The sequence below is a fragment of the Epinephelus moara genome, chromosome 10, assembly GCF_006386435.1.
Source record: "Epinephelus moara isolate mb chromosome 10, YSFRI_EMoa_1.0, whole genome shotgun sequence".
Classification (NCBI taxonomy): domain Eukaryota; kingdom Metazoa; phylum Chordata; class Actinopteri; order Perciformes; family Serranidae; genus Epinephelus; species Epinephelus moara.
Window position 1 is genome coordinate 27,899,066 of NC_065515.1, and position 13,789 is coordinate 27,912,854.

General features: G+C 40.1%; 1 protein-coding gene across 4 annotated transcripts in view; it reads right to left on the reverse strand.

Moving 5' to 3' along the window:
• The window catches only part of nfic (nuclear factor I/C), a 53,929-nt gene that overhangs the window by 30,460 nt on the left and 9,680 nt on the right, over window positions 1-13,789 (reverse strand). For all 4 annotated transcript variants that reach the window (XM_050054561.1, XM_050054564.1, XM_050054563.1 and 1 more), the window contains exons 2-4: window positions 8,910-9,080; window positions 8,639-8,815; window positions 6,717-6,900 (exon numbers count right to left, since the gene is read on the reverse strand). In XM_050054561.1, coding sequence (XP_049910518.1) covers window positions 6,717-6,900; window positions 8,639-8,815; window positions 8,910-9,080 — 532 coding nt within the window. The remainder of the gene's footprint in view (window positions 1-6,716; window positions 6,901-8,638; window positions 8,816-8,909; window positions 9,081-13,789) is intronic.

The following is a 13,789-nucleotide window of genomic DNA, read 5'->3' on the forward strand; positions in this document are numbered from 1 at the left end:
TTGTTGTTGTTTCTTTGTTTTTTTTGTGTTATATTGTTTTGTATAACCTAACCCTAGTAGTGAATAAGCTACTCATGAGAATATGCTCAGTAAAAAGGGCAGATATAACAAGCTTAAGCTTCAGCCAACACCTTTTCAGTTTATATTTTCTCTTTTCCTTTGGTTTTACTTTTAATTTGATGCCTTGTTAAATATTCTTTATTAGGTCCATTCCTTTTGGAATAACAACTGATATAAATTACTACTACTGTGTTGTGAAAAAAAGACTTGTCTGCACATTTTGAGTTTACCGCATTAGTGCCGTTAGAAACACTATGACTTTTAGAGCACTCTTTGAGAGTGTGTGTTGCTGAGTTACAGCTGTCTCTACAAGCACAATACTAAAACCACAGCCCTGACACTGTGATACCACTGTGAGTCAGAGCTGGCCCTCAATACACCCTGCTGAGAAACCTCCACTCTTCCCCTGGCTGGCTGTTGATCATGTTTATTCTGCAGTCAGTAGTTATTTTATTTACTGCTGCAGAGAAGTGGTGTCACTAGTCACTGGTGCTGTTGTATCCGCTCTGTTCCGTCCCATCAAACTGCTGCTTCATTGTGTTAGTGAATGAGACTCCTACAGCTCCTGAAGCCACAATATAAAAACCAGATGTGAACACTGCGTTCTTTCAGTTGTTTTTGGACTCAGCTCGTAGCTGCATTAAACATATTTATACAAATGGTTTCAACTGACCAATGGGAAAGAAGAACTCAGTTCAGAAGTTCTCAGCTAGCAGCAGCTCTGAGTATGATTCAAAACCATCCACAGCACTTTGAGAATCTGTTAGAGCCACTCATCATGACAGAAAGTAGCTTCTTAGAAATTCTCCACATGTTATTTCAGATTTGGTGTGAATACTTGTGGCTCAGTGTGGATGATTCCCATTTCCCAGTGAATCTCTGACCTTTTGTTAAGCCATGTGGTTGGGGCTAAACTTCATCATGGGATACTCCTGTTCCCATTTTGATGAATCCTGATGTCTTTGTCTATCCCCTGGTCTTTCTATAGCACCACCATCAGGACATTCTTTAGCTACAGGGCCAGTTAAGTTGGCCTTAAGGGTGGAAATGTCTGTCAGTCAGTTCACCACTTTGATGCAGACTTAAAGTATCTCAACACCTACCAGATGGATGTGCCTGTACTTTTATAAAGTACTCATAAAGCCTCAGGAACAGCATAAATCTCTTCTTCTCCATAAACAATGCATCCTTAAACATTTCATCAGCTTTCTTCTTTCACCACCTTCTGACCAAAATATCTCATAATCTAATGTGCAGACGGCCATGGCATTTCCTGAGCACATTCATGCTCCCCAAAGGAGGAACCCTTTTGGATTAATTATGAGTCTTACAGGGAAAATTGCACGTATATTGTTTTCCTCTATCCAACATTTCCATATTGCATGATATGATGAATATTGCAGCTTCTAGCAGCTGCTAACAAAAGTTTAAATATTAAATCTTGTTAAATCCAAGCAATTATACAATATGCTAAAGTATCTGAGAAAGTGATAATCAAGCATACTGTCCCCTTTTAAAACTCAATTATCATCTACTAAATGGTTTATGCCACATTTTTGAAGAAATTTAATGGCTTTATGGATTTATTCACTGGCAATGTGATTTCCAGCCAAAAAAAAGTGCAACATTTTTGTACCACACGGAAACTGTAGGGGAGGTGGTTGGTGGACTTTGGCACTGTGGTTTGTGTCCTGAGTCCAATGCAGCCAAAAGAAGACATGTCAAACTGAGTAATGGATGTTCAGTTAAACTATAAAGCAGTCTGAATAAGAGTTACACTACACTAAACCTTGCCCCATCTGCAGTATGACTAGTTCTCCATTCTTCTCTACTAAGATCAGGCAAACTTCATCAAACGTCAAACATTTCCTTGAAACCTCTTAAAAGGTATCCTTATGCCTCCTTCCCTCTGTTATATTTCAACTCCTTCTTCTCCTCCTTTTTTGTGCACTCCTCCTGTCATGTGCTCCGCTGCCTTTCCTCTTGTTTTTGCTCCTGTGATGTGGAATGGAGAATTTATCCTCAAATGCCCTTGATTCAATAACCACAGTGTATAATGTGTAATACTTTCTCTCTAGTTTCTGTAACTGCCCTTCTTCCTCAGGCAATGACACAACCAGTATATCAGACTGACAGGACTACAGCAAGCTTTAAAACAAGGGGGATTATCAGAGTGTTTAAATCCATAACCTAGTGTTTATAGGCTAATTGATCAAAAATGCAAATGACAGAAAATCAAGCTGGATAAATCTTCACATTGTAGGTATAACCTTGTTTGATCCCCAAAGTAATGAAATGTATCAGCTTGTTGATGTCAAACAAATGGATGCAATAATCCAAATATATTTTGAACAGTACGTGTAATGAGATAATATGAGCTCTAAGGTCCACCTCAGGTGTCATCACAGGCCCTCAAGAACAAACTTTTATGCTCAATCCACACACTAGGCTCACCAGTAAGCAAGAAGAAATGTAAAACTGTTTTGAGATACCTGCAAACACTGATATGAGCATAAAAACCAGTGTACAGGAAACCCAGTATCTCAAACTGAACTCTAACCACCACTGACAACATAAAAGATGAGCGATGAGAAACCTCTTGCACAGAGCACAACATTTTATCAGTGATGAGGAGAGATAGAGGGGCTTACAGACACAAGGAGTGGATGATGAGAACTCCACCTTTCCTGCAGACTCGAACAGGCAGTTTATACTGTGCAGAAAAAAACAACATAGATTCATACAAAATTCATTCCTTTAAATCATCACTTATGAGCCACCAGTGTGGTGGTGTATTTATCTGAAGAGACCCTGACACTGCCTGTATTTTCTCTTCTTTTTATTTTACTATGTTTTGGAGGTTCCTGGGCACAGCACGCATGTAAGGTTGGGACTTTGTAAAAAGGCAACAAAACTGGTGCCAGACCAGAAGCAAAATGCATTCAAGAGGAAGCCACAAAAACTGCAGAAACAGCGCTGAAAGAAATGCAAATATAGTAAGACGAACCACCAAAAGCTCAATCTGGGGAATGCTTTCACATTTTGCTAGTGATGCTATTTACCAATAGTAACTGTCAATTCCTGTAAACCATTAAAATTCAACAGGGACCACCAGAAGTATCATAGTAAGGCTCTCTTGCATGGCTGGGCTGTCAGAACATCTAGCTGTAGTCTGTAAATCACAAGGAGTCAGCACTCACCACAAACCATTCAAAACCTTGAGATCTCTGCTGGCAAAGCCCAAAGACAGGACCCTCTGAGAGGGAGACTGGAGTAGTGGATGACATTATTATGACATCACATGTAAGCAGCAAGGACCCTGGAAAAGAGACTGAGGAGGCTTGCATAAAAGGGACCCTGACCCACATCAGAGTACACTTGACCTCCAGTTCATTTGATTAGTGTGAACGGTATGTACCGGATACAAATTTGTGTTTCCTAGAATACTGAAAGCACAAACCGCCTGCCTCTCCCTCTGACTGGCTAGTACTCGTTGCATTCATTGGTTGCATTGGTTGAATTGCTAGGGTTTAAGCGAGATGAATGAGATTGGTTAGGATTAGGGTGAGAATGTCAGGGTAAGCCAATCAGAGGCAGAGGAAGACAGAGTTGGGTAGTTAATGCCTTCGCTATCCTAGGAAACACAAATTCATGTGCCAGACCCAAGCACAGATTGACGAACCAGCTCTCAAAGTACAGTTCATGTGTACTTGGGTACGGTTTGAAGCAGATGTAAAAAACAACTGTACCACAATCCAAAAGTGAACTGGTATTTAATGGGAGTAGCAGTTGGTAAGTAGCTAGGCAAAGGTATTTCTCAGCATCACCAATCTCCAGTCATGTAGATGATGATGCAGGCGTATTCAGGTATGGATCAACATTATTAATGCGAAGGCACAGCACCAGAAGCAGACAACATCATCTGTCTGTGAACACTAGAGCACAACCAGTCACAGCATCCACTGGGAGGAGGTCAAAGGTCATGGACCAGTAGTTAGTGGTCGACCAGACCGACATCTGACACCACAGACAGGGATCCCCCTACACACACACCTCCCCCCTCACTCTGAAAAGTGTCATACATATCTTTTGCCTTTTTTGTTCCACATGGAAAAGTTGGAAGAGGAAAAGAGAGGTCAGATGATGGGGAGAGTTTGTTTGGGAAAATGAGAGCGTAAGGGAGAGCAGAGGCGAGAAGTCAGAGAAATGAAGGCAAGACTTAAGATTAAGGAGAGGAAAAAGAGGAGGGAGAAAGAGAGCTGTCATGGAAGTCCTCTCTGTTGTAAGCGTAGACAAACTCAAAGCCAAGCTGCTGATCGTGCTGAAGGTACAGTAAGTGTACAGTACAGTGTTAAAGAGTGGTGAAAATAAGGCATGGTGACATCATATTTTACAAAAGCAAACCAGGTAGATGCTGGTTTAATCACCTTTGTAAAACCCTCCATAGACAATTTGAACTTCTCCAACAGCTTCTGGTTTTAGCCTACAGATCATAGGTGTTTCTAGCCCATTTTTGGGGGTGCTGAAGCACCCCTAAATTGAATCCCAGCACCCCTAAAATTTGAGAGATTTTTTTTTTTTTTTTTTTTACTGTATGTCCTTTTTTAACAAGCTAGAAAAGTGTCAAAACCATACAGTACTTGGTTGAAACGTAATATTTTAACAACAAAAATACAGCAGCCAAGGTGCTACTGACTAGCTAACTGACTGGATGCCCATTAACATTTTAACTCCTATTGTGTGTGTGTGTGTGTGTGTGTGTGTGTGTGTGTGTGCGTACAGACAGACTGACTGTTTTTTCGAGAGAAAAAAAAAAAAAAAAAGCCAGGTTCAGGTAAGAGTGTAAGATCAAATGGTCTATCTATCTAGAATGTAGTATTTTTGGTATTTTTGGTACTCACTATAGGGGGCTGGTTTACTCCAGAAACATACATACTGTTTATGTGTATGTTGAGGAGCTGCTGTATCAAAATGAGTTGTCTTCCCCCAGAAATTAGGGTTACGATATGTTTCTTTTATGATTCCAATCCATTCCTCTTTTGCTGTGGCTCAGCATTTAAATAACCTTTAACAGATTTGATGGTTTAGTCACAGACTTTCCCAAAAAGCTTTTGTTTCACAAATGTGGGAATGAAACTGCGTTAAAATGTACAAAACAGTGAAATTTATCTTGCCTGGCCGGGCAGCTCTCTGGGTGCTCAGCACCCCTAAACCTCTGATCCTAGAATCGCCCCTGCTACAGATCCCCAGTTTCTCAGCAGTAACACAGATAATGTGACAGCAGTGTGGTCAGTGCAAACAGGACAGCACACACCACCACAGCGTTATCGGATGGCTGGGTCTGTCCCGTCTTTTCACTTTCAAATCACCAAAATGCTTTGCTGGCATTTCTGTTGGGAACTCTGCCAGACTGTTTATTACACATCTAAACACCAAAACTTTACTTACTGAAGTTAAGATCCTTTTCTCATATCTTAGGTCATAAATATATAAGGCATTAAATCACATGGATTTCAAATGACATACATAAGATAAATAAAAAGTAAAAAGACTTTCCCAATATCATCGTAAGACAAAGAGGGGGCAGAATTTCACTGAGCACAGGTGTGATGTGGTGTGGTGATGCAGGAAATGGTGATAGTATATATTTATAGTGTATTTACGCTGTTTTCTCACAAACAGCACAGCTTCTACTTGCTTTTCTTCCGGTGTTAGCTTCCTCACAGTTAGCCTGGTTAGAGAATCAGATCTAGGTCTTCCATCACTGTTTCTGAGAGATGCAGCCGAGCTAAAAATAGCGTGGGAACCCACATCAACACTCACACTGTTGACACACACACATACACTTACAGTCTACCACACAGTGTGTGAAAGAGAGAGGAATTATATGTAGCTATTACGTGTAATGTTGATGAAATTAGAAGAGTCAATCAACGAAAAGTATGATGGAGACAAACGCTTCACTGCCATCCATCCATCTAACCTTTTTTTAACAAGAGGAAAGTGTCTCTCACTTCACTCATGAAAAATTGACTCTTCACTACATACTGCGTGTATCTGTACAACATGTACATGCACTACTTCAGCTTACAGTACTGTTAGACTATTTTATCTTTAATAAAGATGAGTCTGAAACCTGTGCATGCTCATGCTCAGAAAACATCACAGGTATTTAGTAACTAGGCACAATACTCTCATCTACACCATCAAACACAGTAAGACCAACCAAGTCAGCAATACTTTACATTTTTTTCTATGGAAACAAAGGACATGATCAACCGCCACTGTGTTCTCCTGCAAACACATCTTATCTGCTCTGTCACTGGTTTTCTGTTCTGCTCCATTCAGCTGAAAGCTTTGACTAATACTAATGTGTAAAAGTGACACCATTCTACTACCTGCATGTGGCTCACAATAAATCCACTCTAATGTCAAGGCAGCAGGTGGCCTTTACTGTGACATTATCCAATATTACCGAATATTTATTTCATATTTAGACATTTTCTGCAAATATTGGATATGTGCTTTATATTTAAAGCTAATTCTAAGCCTGACAATTGCATTGTTCATACTGGCTCTCGATTCACAAATAAAGGACAAAATACAAAAGACACTCTTAATATTGCACAGCCTTGAAAGAGTGTGTTGTTACATACCTCTCTCTTGTACATAGTAAGCGAGGTAGAGGTCAAGCTCTTTGACAGAGACAGAGATGTGTCGAGGCTGGACACAGAGGACTGGATTGGAGCACTGGCCGCCCTTCACCAGCCGCTCTCCATCTGTGCTTTCCAATGGGATTCCTTTAAACAAGATGACCATCACCAGGTCCAACCTCCACACCTTGGACAAGACAAAACACAATCATTAATCACAGAAACAACACGAATGCAAGTCAAGCCAAGCTGAGTGTACTGATATACCATGTTTTACTTTCAGACAAGATCCCCTTTCATTTCAGACACAGAGGAGGTGACACATTCTTTTTTTATATATACACCAGTTTATGTGTGGGAAATGGTGCTCGCTAGGGCTGTGACGATTAGTCGACTAATCGATGACTAATCGACTATTAAAATAATCGGTGACTATTTTAGTAGTCGACTAATCGGTTTGAGTCATTTTTCATAGAAAAGTACTATAAAAGTGCCCCAAAATACTCTTACTGCAGCTTCTTACATTCAGATATTGGCAGCTTTACACACTCTCCCGTGACAGTGAACTAAATTCCTTTGGCGTGAGTATGAAACAAGACATTAGATGACGTAATTTTGAGGTTTGGGCGAGACAGACCGGCATTTTTCAACATTTTAACACATTTTTCGATGAAATGATTAGTCNNCCTTTGGCGTGAGTATGAAACAAGACATTAGATGACGTAATTTTGAGGTTTGGGCGAGACAGACCGACATTTTTCAACATTTTAACACATTTTTCGATGAAATGATTAGTCGACTAATCGAAGAAATAATCGACAAATTAGTCGACAATGAAAATAATCGTTAGTGGCAGCCCTAGTGCTCGCATCATTTTTGTGTGTGCAAATCGTCAACACATTGGCCTCACAGTTTAACATCAAGACACACATCACCATTGATCAGTATCATAAATGATTAAAGTCCACTGCTTTCCATACACACACCATAACTGCAGACAAAGCTATAAATGTCTTTGTAAAAGTTACGATTAAGTGTGTCCTGTTTCATTTAAATTCAACAAGTATTAGTTGCCACCTCATGGTGCTGAACTTGAATTCCATTTAACTGTTACTGGTTTTATATGACCCATTTGACTTAATTGAAGCTTTGCTTTCATTTCGGAGGCCAAATAATGTGAAGGAAGAAGCTGCAGTTGGTTAATAAGAAATGATCTATGGAGAAATAATCAGTAATTATTGTGCTTCTCCTCACATATCGCTCCTAATGACTGACTGTTTGATGGGAAATGCTGACGAAAAAAGCCCAGATACAGCAACATGTACTGAAGCCTTAAGATGCTTTAAGAAAAATCTGAAAAACTTTACTATTTATTAGGATAATTTTTCTACGTTACTTTCTTTTTTTATCTGTGAAACAGATGTTTTTTTACCTTCTTTCACAGATGAAAAGAAAACTTAGAAAAAAACTCAAAAAACTTTTGTTCTGAATTTAAAAACTGTTTTTCTGTTTCAAAGATGGACAGAAAGGAATTGCCTTGGAAAAAACCTTGTTTTCACCCGTTCTCAAGTAATGAAAAAAGATCAGATTTCTAGATCAGACCTAGAAAATGGATCACTACAACTTTTTTCTCACTTGCCTCTCAGGGCTTTGGTAGACATAACTGCGTTTGGGAAAGTGTACCTTTATGTCTCATGATGACACAAAAACATCTTGTAGATGAAACAATGATGATGCAACCATTTTTAATCTCAATCTCACAGGAGAATGTAGACCTAACATTTAGCTCCCTTAACATTCTACTGCAGGCCATATGCTTTTTTCAATGTAATACATTTTGTTTTTCTGTCATCAACATTTACTTATCATCCAGTACTGCCGGTGCAAACAAACTACTCTAACTGAACATGTACTGTTTAGTTTACCTTGTCAGCTTGTCGTAGACAGTCTATGCGTCTCATTTTGCCTTTCTGGTCAGGATTTGACAGGACACAACATGCAGCTTTCTTCCCAGTGATTGACAGGACAAAGTCTTCTCTGCATTCAGGTCTAATGTCCTTTCTTAACTTGGCCAAAAGACGGCTGGCCCACTTCTGTTTCACCTGAGAACAAAATAATGTAAAAGGAGTGAGTTAATGCACTGAATAATGTGTTATTTATGTATGGGGAAAAAAAGGTTTATTTCTACCATCCCACCTCTGCCTTCTCCCCCAGCAGTTCGTCTTTGACAGCTCTCTCTTCTTCTTTAGTCATCCTTTTCTCATGTTTTTTGAAGTACTTCCTTTTCCTGGCCTGGAGGTTGAACCATGTGTAGGCAAAGGCACGGACCTGGGGCAGCAGAGCCTCAATGAACGGATGGAACTCATCCTACATGACAGACAGACAAACATAAATAGACACACAATCATCAGTAACCAAAGCAACTTTTACCACAAGGTCCTCAGTTCTGACATGTAGCAGGGGCTCTATTTTCTCTGCAGTGTACCAGACGTGTTTCAGCTTTCAGTCACCCGTCTGATAGTGCAGATACACTTTAGTGGTGATCAATACATGTTTCACTCATTCTTTGTGCACATGAGAGCAGCGGTCCACGTGTCAAAGTGTCCTTGAGCAAGACACTGAATCCCAAGTTACTCTGGATGAGCAGGCCAGCACCTTGCATGGCAGCTCCGCCACCTCTGGTGTGGGAGTGTGTGTGAATGGATGAATAAAAGACCACCTGTTAAGGGCTCTGTCCCGAAAGGTAGAATATAAATCCATTCATCATAACAGCAAAGCCAAGAATCTTTTAGGCTTTAAGTTTATTCTTTAAAGATGTTTACATGTAGCCACACTGCTTATGTGCTGGTCTGAGCACCTACGAACTACATAGCAGAACAGAGGCTTAGCTAACAAATCTATCTAAACTCAAGGACAACCAACTCACTTGTTCCAATGTTTTGGAGCATATCACACAGTCTTAAAATAATCCTCACCCCCCAAATGATCATTTTTATATCAATTATTCACCCTGTGTTATTCTGAATTCAGGAAAAAAATGCTTTTCTTGCATGCCTCCACAGTGAAAGAAGAATCCAAAAGTGGAGAAAACTTGTGATGAATTGAAGTCATAGAAAACGAGTTTGGTAAAAAAAAAAAAAAACTATATTAAAACATCAGTTTACAAAGTCTCACACAACTTAGCAGTATAATGCAAGTCTTATTTACCCAGTATTATGCTCAGTACTTCCCAAACACATGCAATTTCATTAAAATCTGACTATTAAAAACGCTTTCACATAAACACACAGGCGCGCTACTCATCCATGCCTGATTATGCGGAAGTGTTTTAAATGGTCAGGTTTTACCAGAAATGCATGTGTTTGGGAAGCACTGAGCATATGACCAGTTAAATGAGTCTTGGATTATACTCAATGAGTTGTGTCAGAGTTTGTTAATGGATGTTTTGATATAGTTTTACTGTTGTTAAATGTGGACCCCATTTACTTCAATTCATCAAGAATTTTCTCCATTTTTGGATGCTTTGTTAGCTGTGAACACACCCAAGAAAAACAAAGTTTTCTTTCTGAATTCACTGTAACACGGGGTAAGTAATTAATCTTCAAATGGTCATTTGGGGGGTGAACTATTCCTTTAATTGGTGGTGCTCAGTTATAGAGCTGTAAATGTTTAAATGGTGAATTATTCTAAACACTTTCAGGATCATATAATACTGTATAATGTATGAATAATGAATAATGGAAAGTTTCAACATCCACAGTCCCATAACAAACTGAGAAAACTCCACCCAGTGCTGAAGGCCATGAGATGCTGTTGAAAACTTCAGAATAAAGTCAAGTCAAATTATTTTCTAGAGAATGTATTTTGCAACAGTATACTTTCCTATCATTACATAACATTACATATAGCTAAAATATTTGCAATGAGCTCTTTATCCTTGCTGCTCTGTTTTTTTCTGCTCATGGTGTGACCATGATTCTTCCAGTGGGCAGGTAAGATGACTGAGTGACGTGATGATATTTGGTGTAGTTTACAATTCTGAACTGCTTTGTCAGTCAGAGACACAACCTGCCTTACCTGCTAAGTCACCCCATAATCTACAGTCGAAACCATCACCCTCGCCCTCCACACTGCCCTCTCCCACGTGGATTGGAGGAGCACATATGTGAGAATGCTGTTCATAGACTGTAGTTCAGCATTCAACACCACTGTGCCCTACTAAGCTCTTCATCAAACTCAGACACCTGGGACTAAAAACCGCCCTCTGTGACTGGATCCTGAGCTTCCTGTCAGGCAGACCTCAGGCAGTGCACATAGGCACCACCACATCCTCTAACCTGACTCTCAGCAACGGAGCCCCTCAGGGCTGCGTGCTCAGCCCCCTCCTGTATTCCTTGTTCACATGTGACTGCGTGGCCACCCACAGTTGCAACACCATCATTAAGTTTGCTGACAACACAACTGTCATCGCCTGATCACTGAGGGCGACAAGATGGCCTACAGAGAGTAGGTCAAAGCCCTGACATGTTGATGCCAGGACAACAACCTCCATCTCAATGTCAGCAAAACTAAGGAGGTGTTACTGGACTACAGGAAGTGACAGGTAGAAGGACATGCCCCCACTGCAGTGGAGAGAGTCAACAGCTTAGGTTCCTCAGGTTTCACACGGGACCTGACCTGTTCTCACCAAACAGACACCATCACAAGGACAGTGACACAACATCTCTTTTCCCTCTGCTGGCTGAGGAGGCTCAACATGAACTCCAGGATACTCTGCAACTTCTACAAGTGGACCACCACTGCATCACCACGTCGTATGGCAGTTGTACCGCCCTTAACTGTAAGGCTCTACAGAGGGTGGTGCATATTGCTCAGCACATCACCAGGACGGAGCTGCCATCCATGGAGGAACTCTATACCCAGCACTACAGGGAGAAAGTCAACAGGATGACCATAGACCTCAATCAACCCAGCCACAAGCTGCCCTGCCTGCTGCCATCAGCGACTGGTACTGCAGTAATCGGTCCCCGACACCAGGCTCAGGGACAGCTCCATAGCACAGGCCATAAGTGTTCTTGAACTCTTGAGTTCTCAAGCTCATCACTGACGCTTTACTACCTGTTTACAAGCTACTTAACCATCCATAACTACTGTAAAACTTCAATTTAACGTCTAATTCCAATGAAACGCCCAGTCCTTTTTACTAGCCAAGTGTGGCTACACATTTTGACGAATAAAGGCCTGTCTCAATTAGTCACTGGTCTGGTTGCCAAGCAGTTCATTTTTATAGAAGCTCTTTGGATGTATAAACCAGGTTGCTGGCTAGCTACCTGAGCTAACGTTAACTGCTTCGATCATGCATTCACGTATAAACATTTAAAATTTAGTCAGTATAGAAATGCAACACATTGCAACACAACCACGAGCACCAGAGAATAAGTCATTCAGATTTACCAGCATAGTAAAGGAGATGGAAGAAAAAAAAATGTGGTGACTCCCTGCCTCTGAAGCGGTCATAAAGTCAGAATATGTGTCCATTCCTCGATTACCCAGTAAGTTATTTCTTTAGTCCATAAAAGTCCACTGATCAAAAGAATCAAATGGGTTTCTCATGAAAATTAATCCAAGTTGTGAGTATTGTTTTACCAGGATAAAGTGGTATTGTGTCATAATGTGTCGTATAAGGAGTGTCATACCTCTTCTCTCTGATGTGCTGTCTGATGGAGCTAGATCAAATTAATGATTCAGAATATAGGCTATATGTTATTTGAAACCATTTTTTTTTACAAGTAATATTCATACTGGTTTACATGAGCAATTCCATTGTATTTCAGATCTTTGCTGACGCCTGTCACAAATATAAGCCTGTTGGATTCAGTGATTTAATAGCCCAGGCAACGATTTGAAGTTCTTTTTACACATACATTTACTACACTACTGCAGAACCTATCTACATTACAGTTTATTAGTTGTGTTATCACTAGAGAGAGGTGTTATCACCTTTCTACCAGAGTGTTATATTCTGTATTTTACTTATCTAATTTCCTTTAGGCCTATATTTTATATTATATGAACATTGTAGGAGAAAGCCTGAGAACATTGCCAATAACCACTTCACTGTAGTTGTGCACATGACAATAAAAAACTTGTACTTGACTTATACCTGCTCAGACATGAGTGCTGTTAGGCAATAATGCTAACAGTTATGTTCTGTATCACCCTGACCAAAAACAAAAATGAATGCATCAACTAACAAGTACTGTGTGTGTATCAAAACCTGATATATCTTGTTCCCCTGTGCCATAGAGCTCCATTAAAAACACATCAGTGTGCCACACTGTTGCACTGGGTGACATGTTCCATCATTACCATGAATGCACACACAGTGTAGTTTATTTTGACCCAGTCAAATTTTGGTCTTTCCATGGGATTTGTTGCCAATAAGAAAAATACAGAGTAACCCCAGTTGTGTCCATTAGAGTCAACTTATTGTTGTGAGTTTCTCTCTCTGAGGTCCCTTATTCTACAAGCCAATATATAATAAATGTCTATGTTGACAAATGATTTCGCAAGTGTGGAATCGATTTTCTACAGTCTCAGCACAGCAGTGCAGAAATGAGCTTGCCTTTTGATCAACAGGTAGCACTCTTGAGTTGTGCTCAAATCTCAATTTAATTCCTGGTTAGTTGTCTAAAATAGAACAACTACACTGTGTGTGGCTAAATGGAAACATCATTTAAGTGATCAAGGAAAGTGGCAGATGACAGAATAGAGATAAACTCAGCAGAGTGACTGAATATCTGACTGACTTAAAGGTGGAGATAGAAATGTTTTTTGCTTTAACTTGTCTTTATGAAGTAAATGATTGCTCAGTGTAATGGCTATAGAATAACAACACCATTAGTGTTTAGATTGGTTGCTTTCGCTATGCACTTTTGTTTTCCCTGGTAGCTATCTGTAGCTATCCCCAGTTACCAAAGAGTATCAGTGTAAGTTCTATCCCCAGTAGTGGAAATGGCGGCGGGTGGAACAACCGAAGTAACTGTGGAAACTGTGGTAGCTGGTAGACTCTGAGG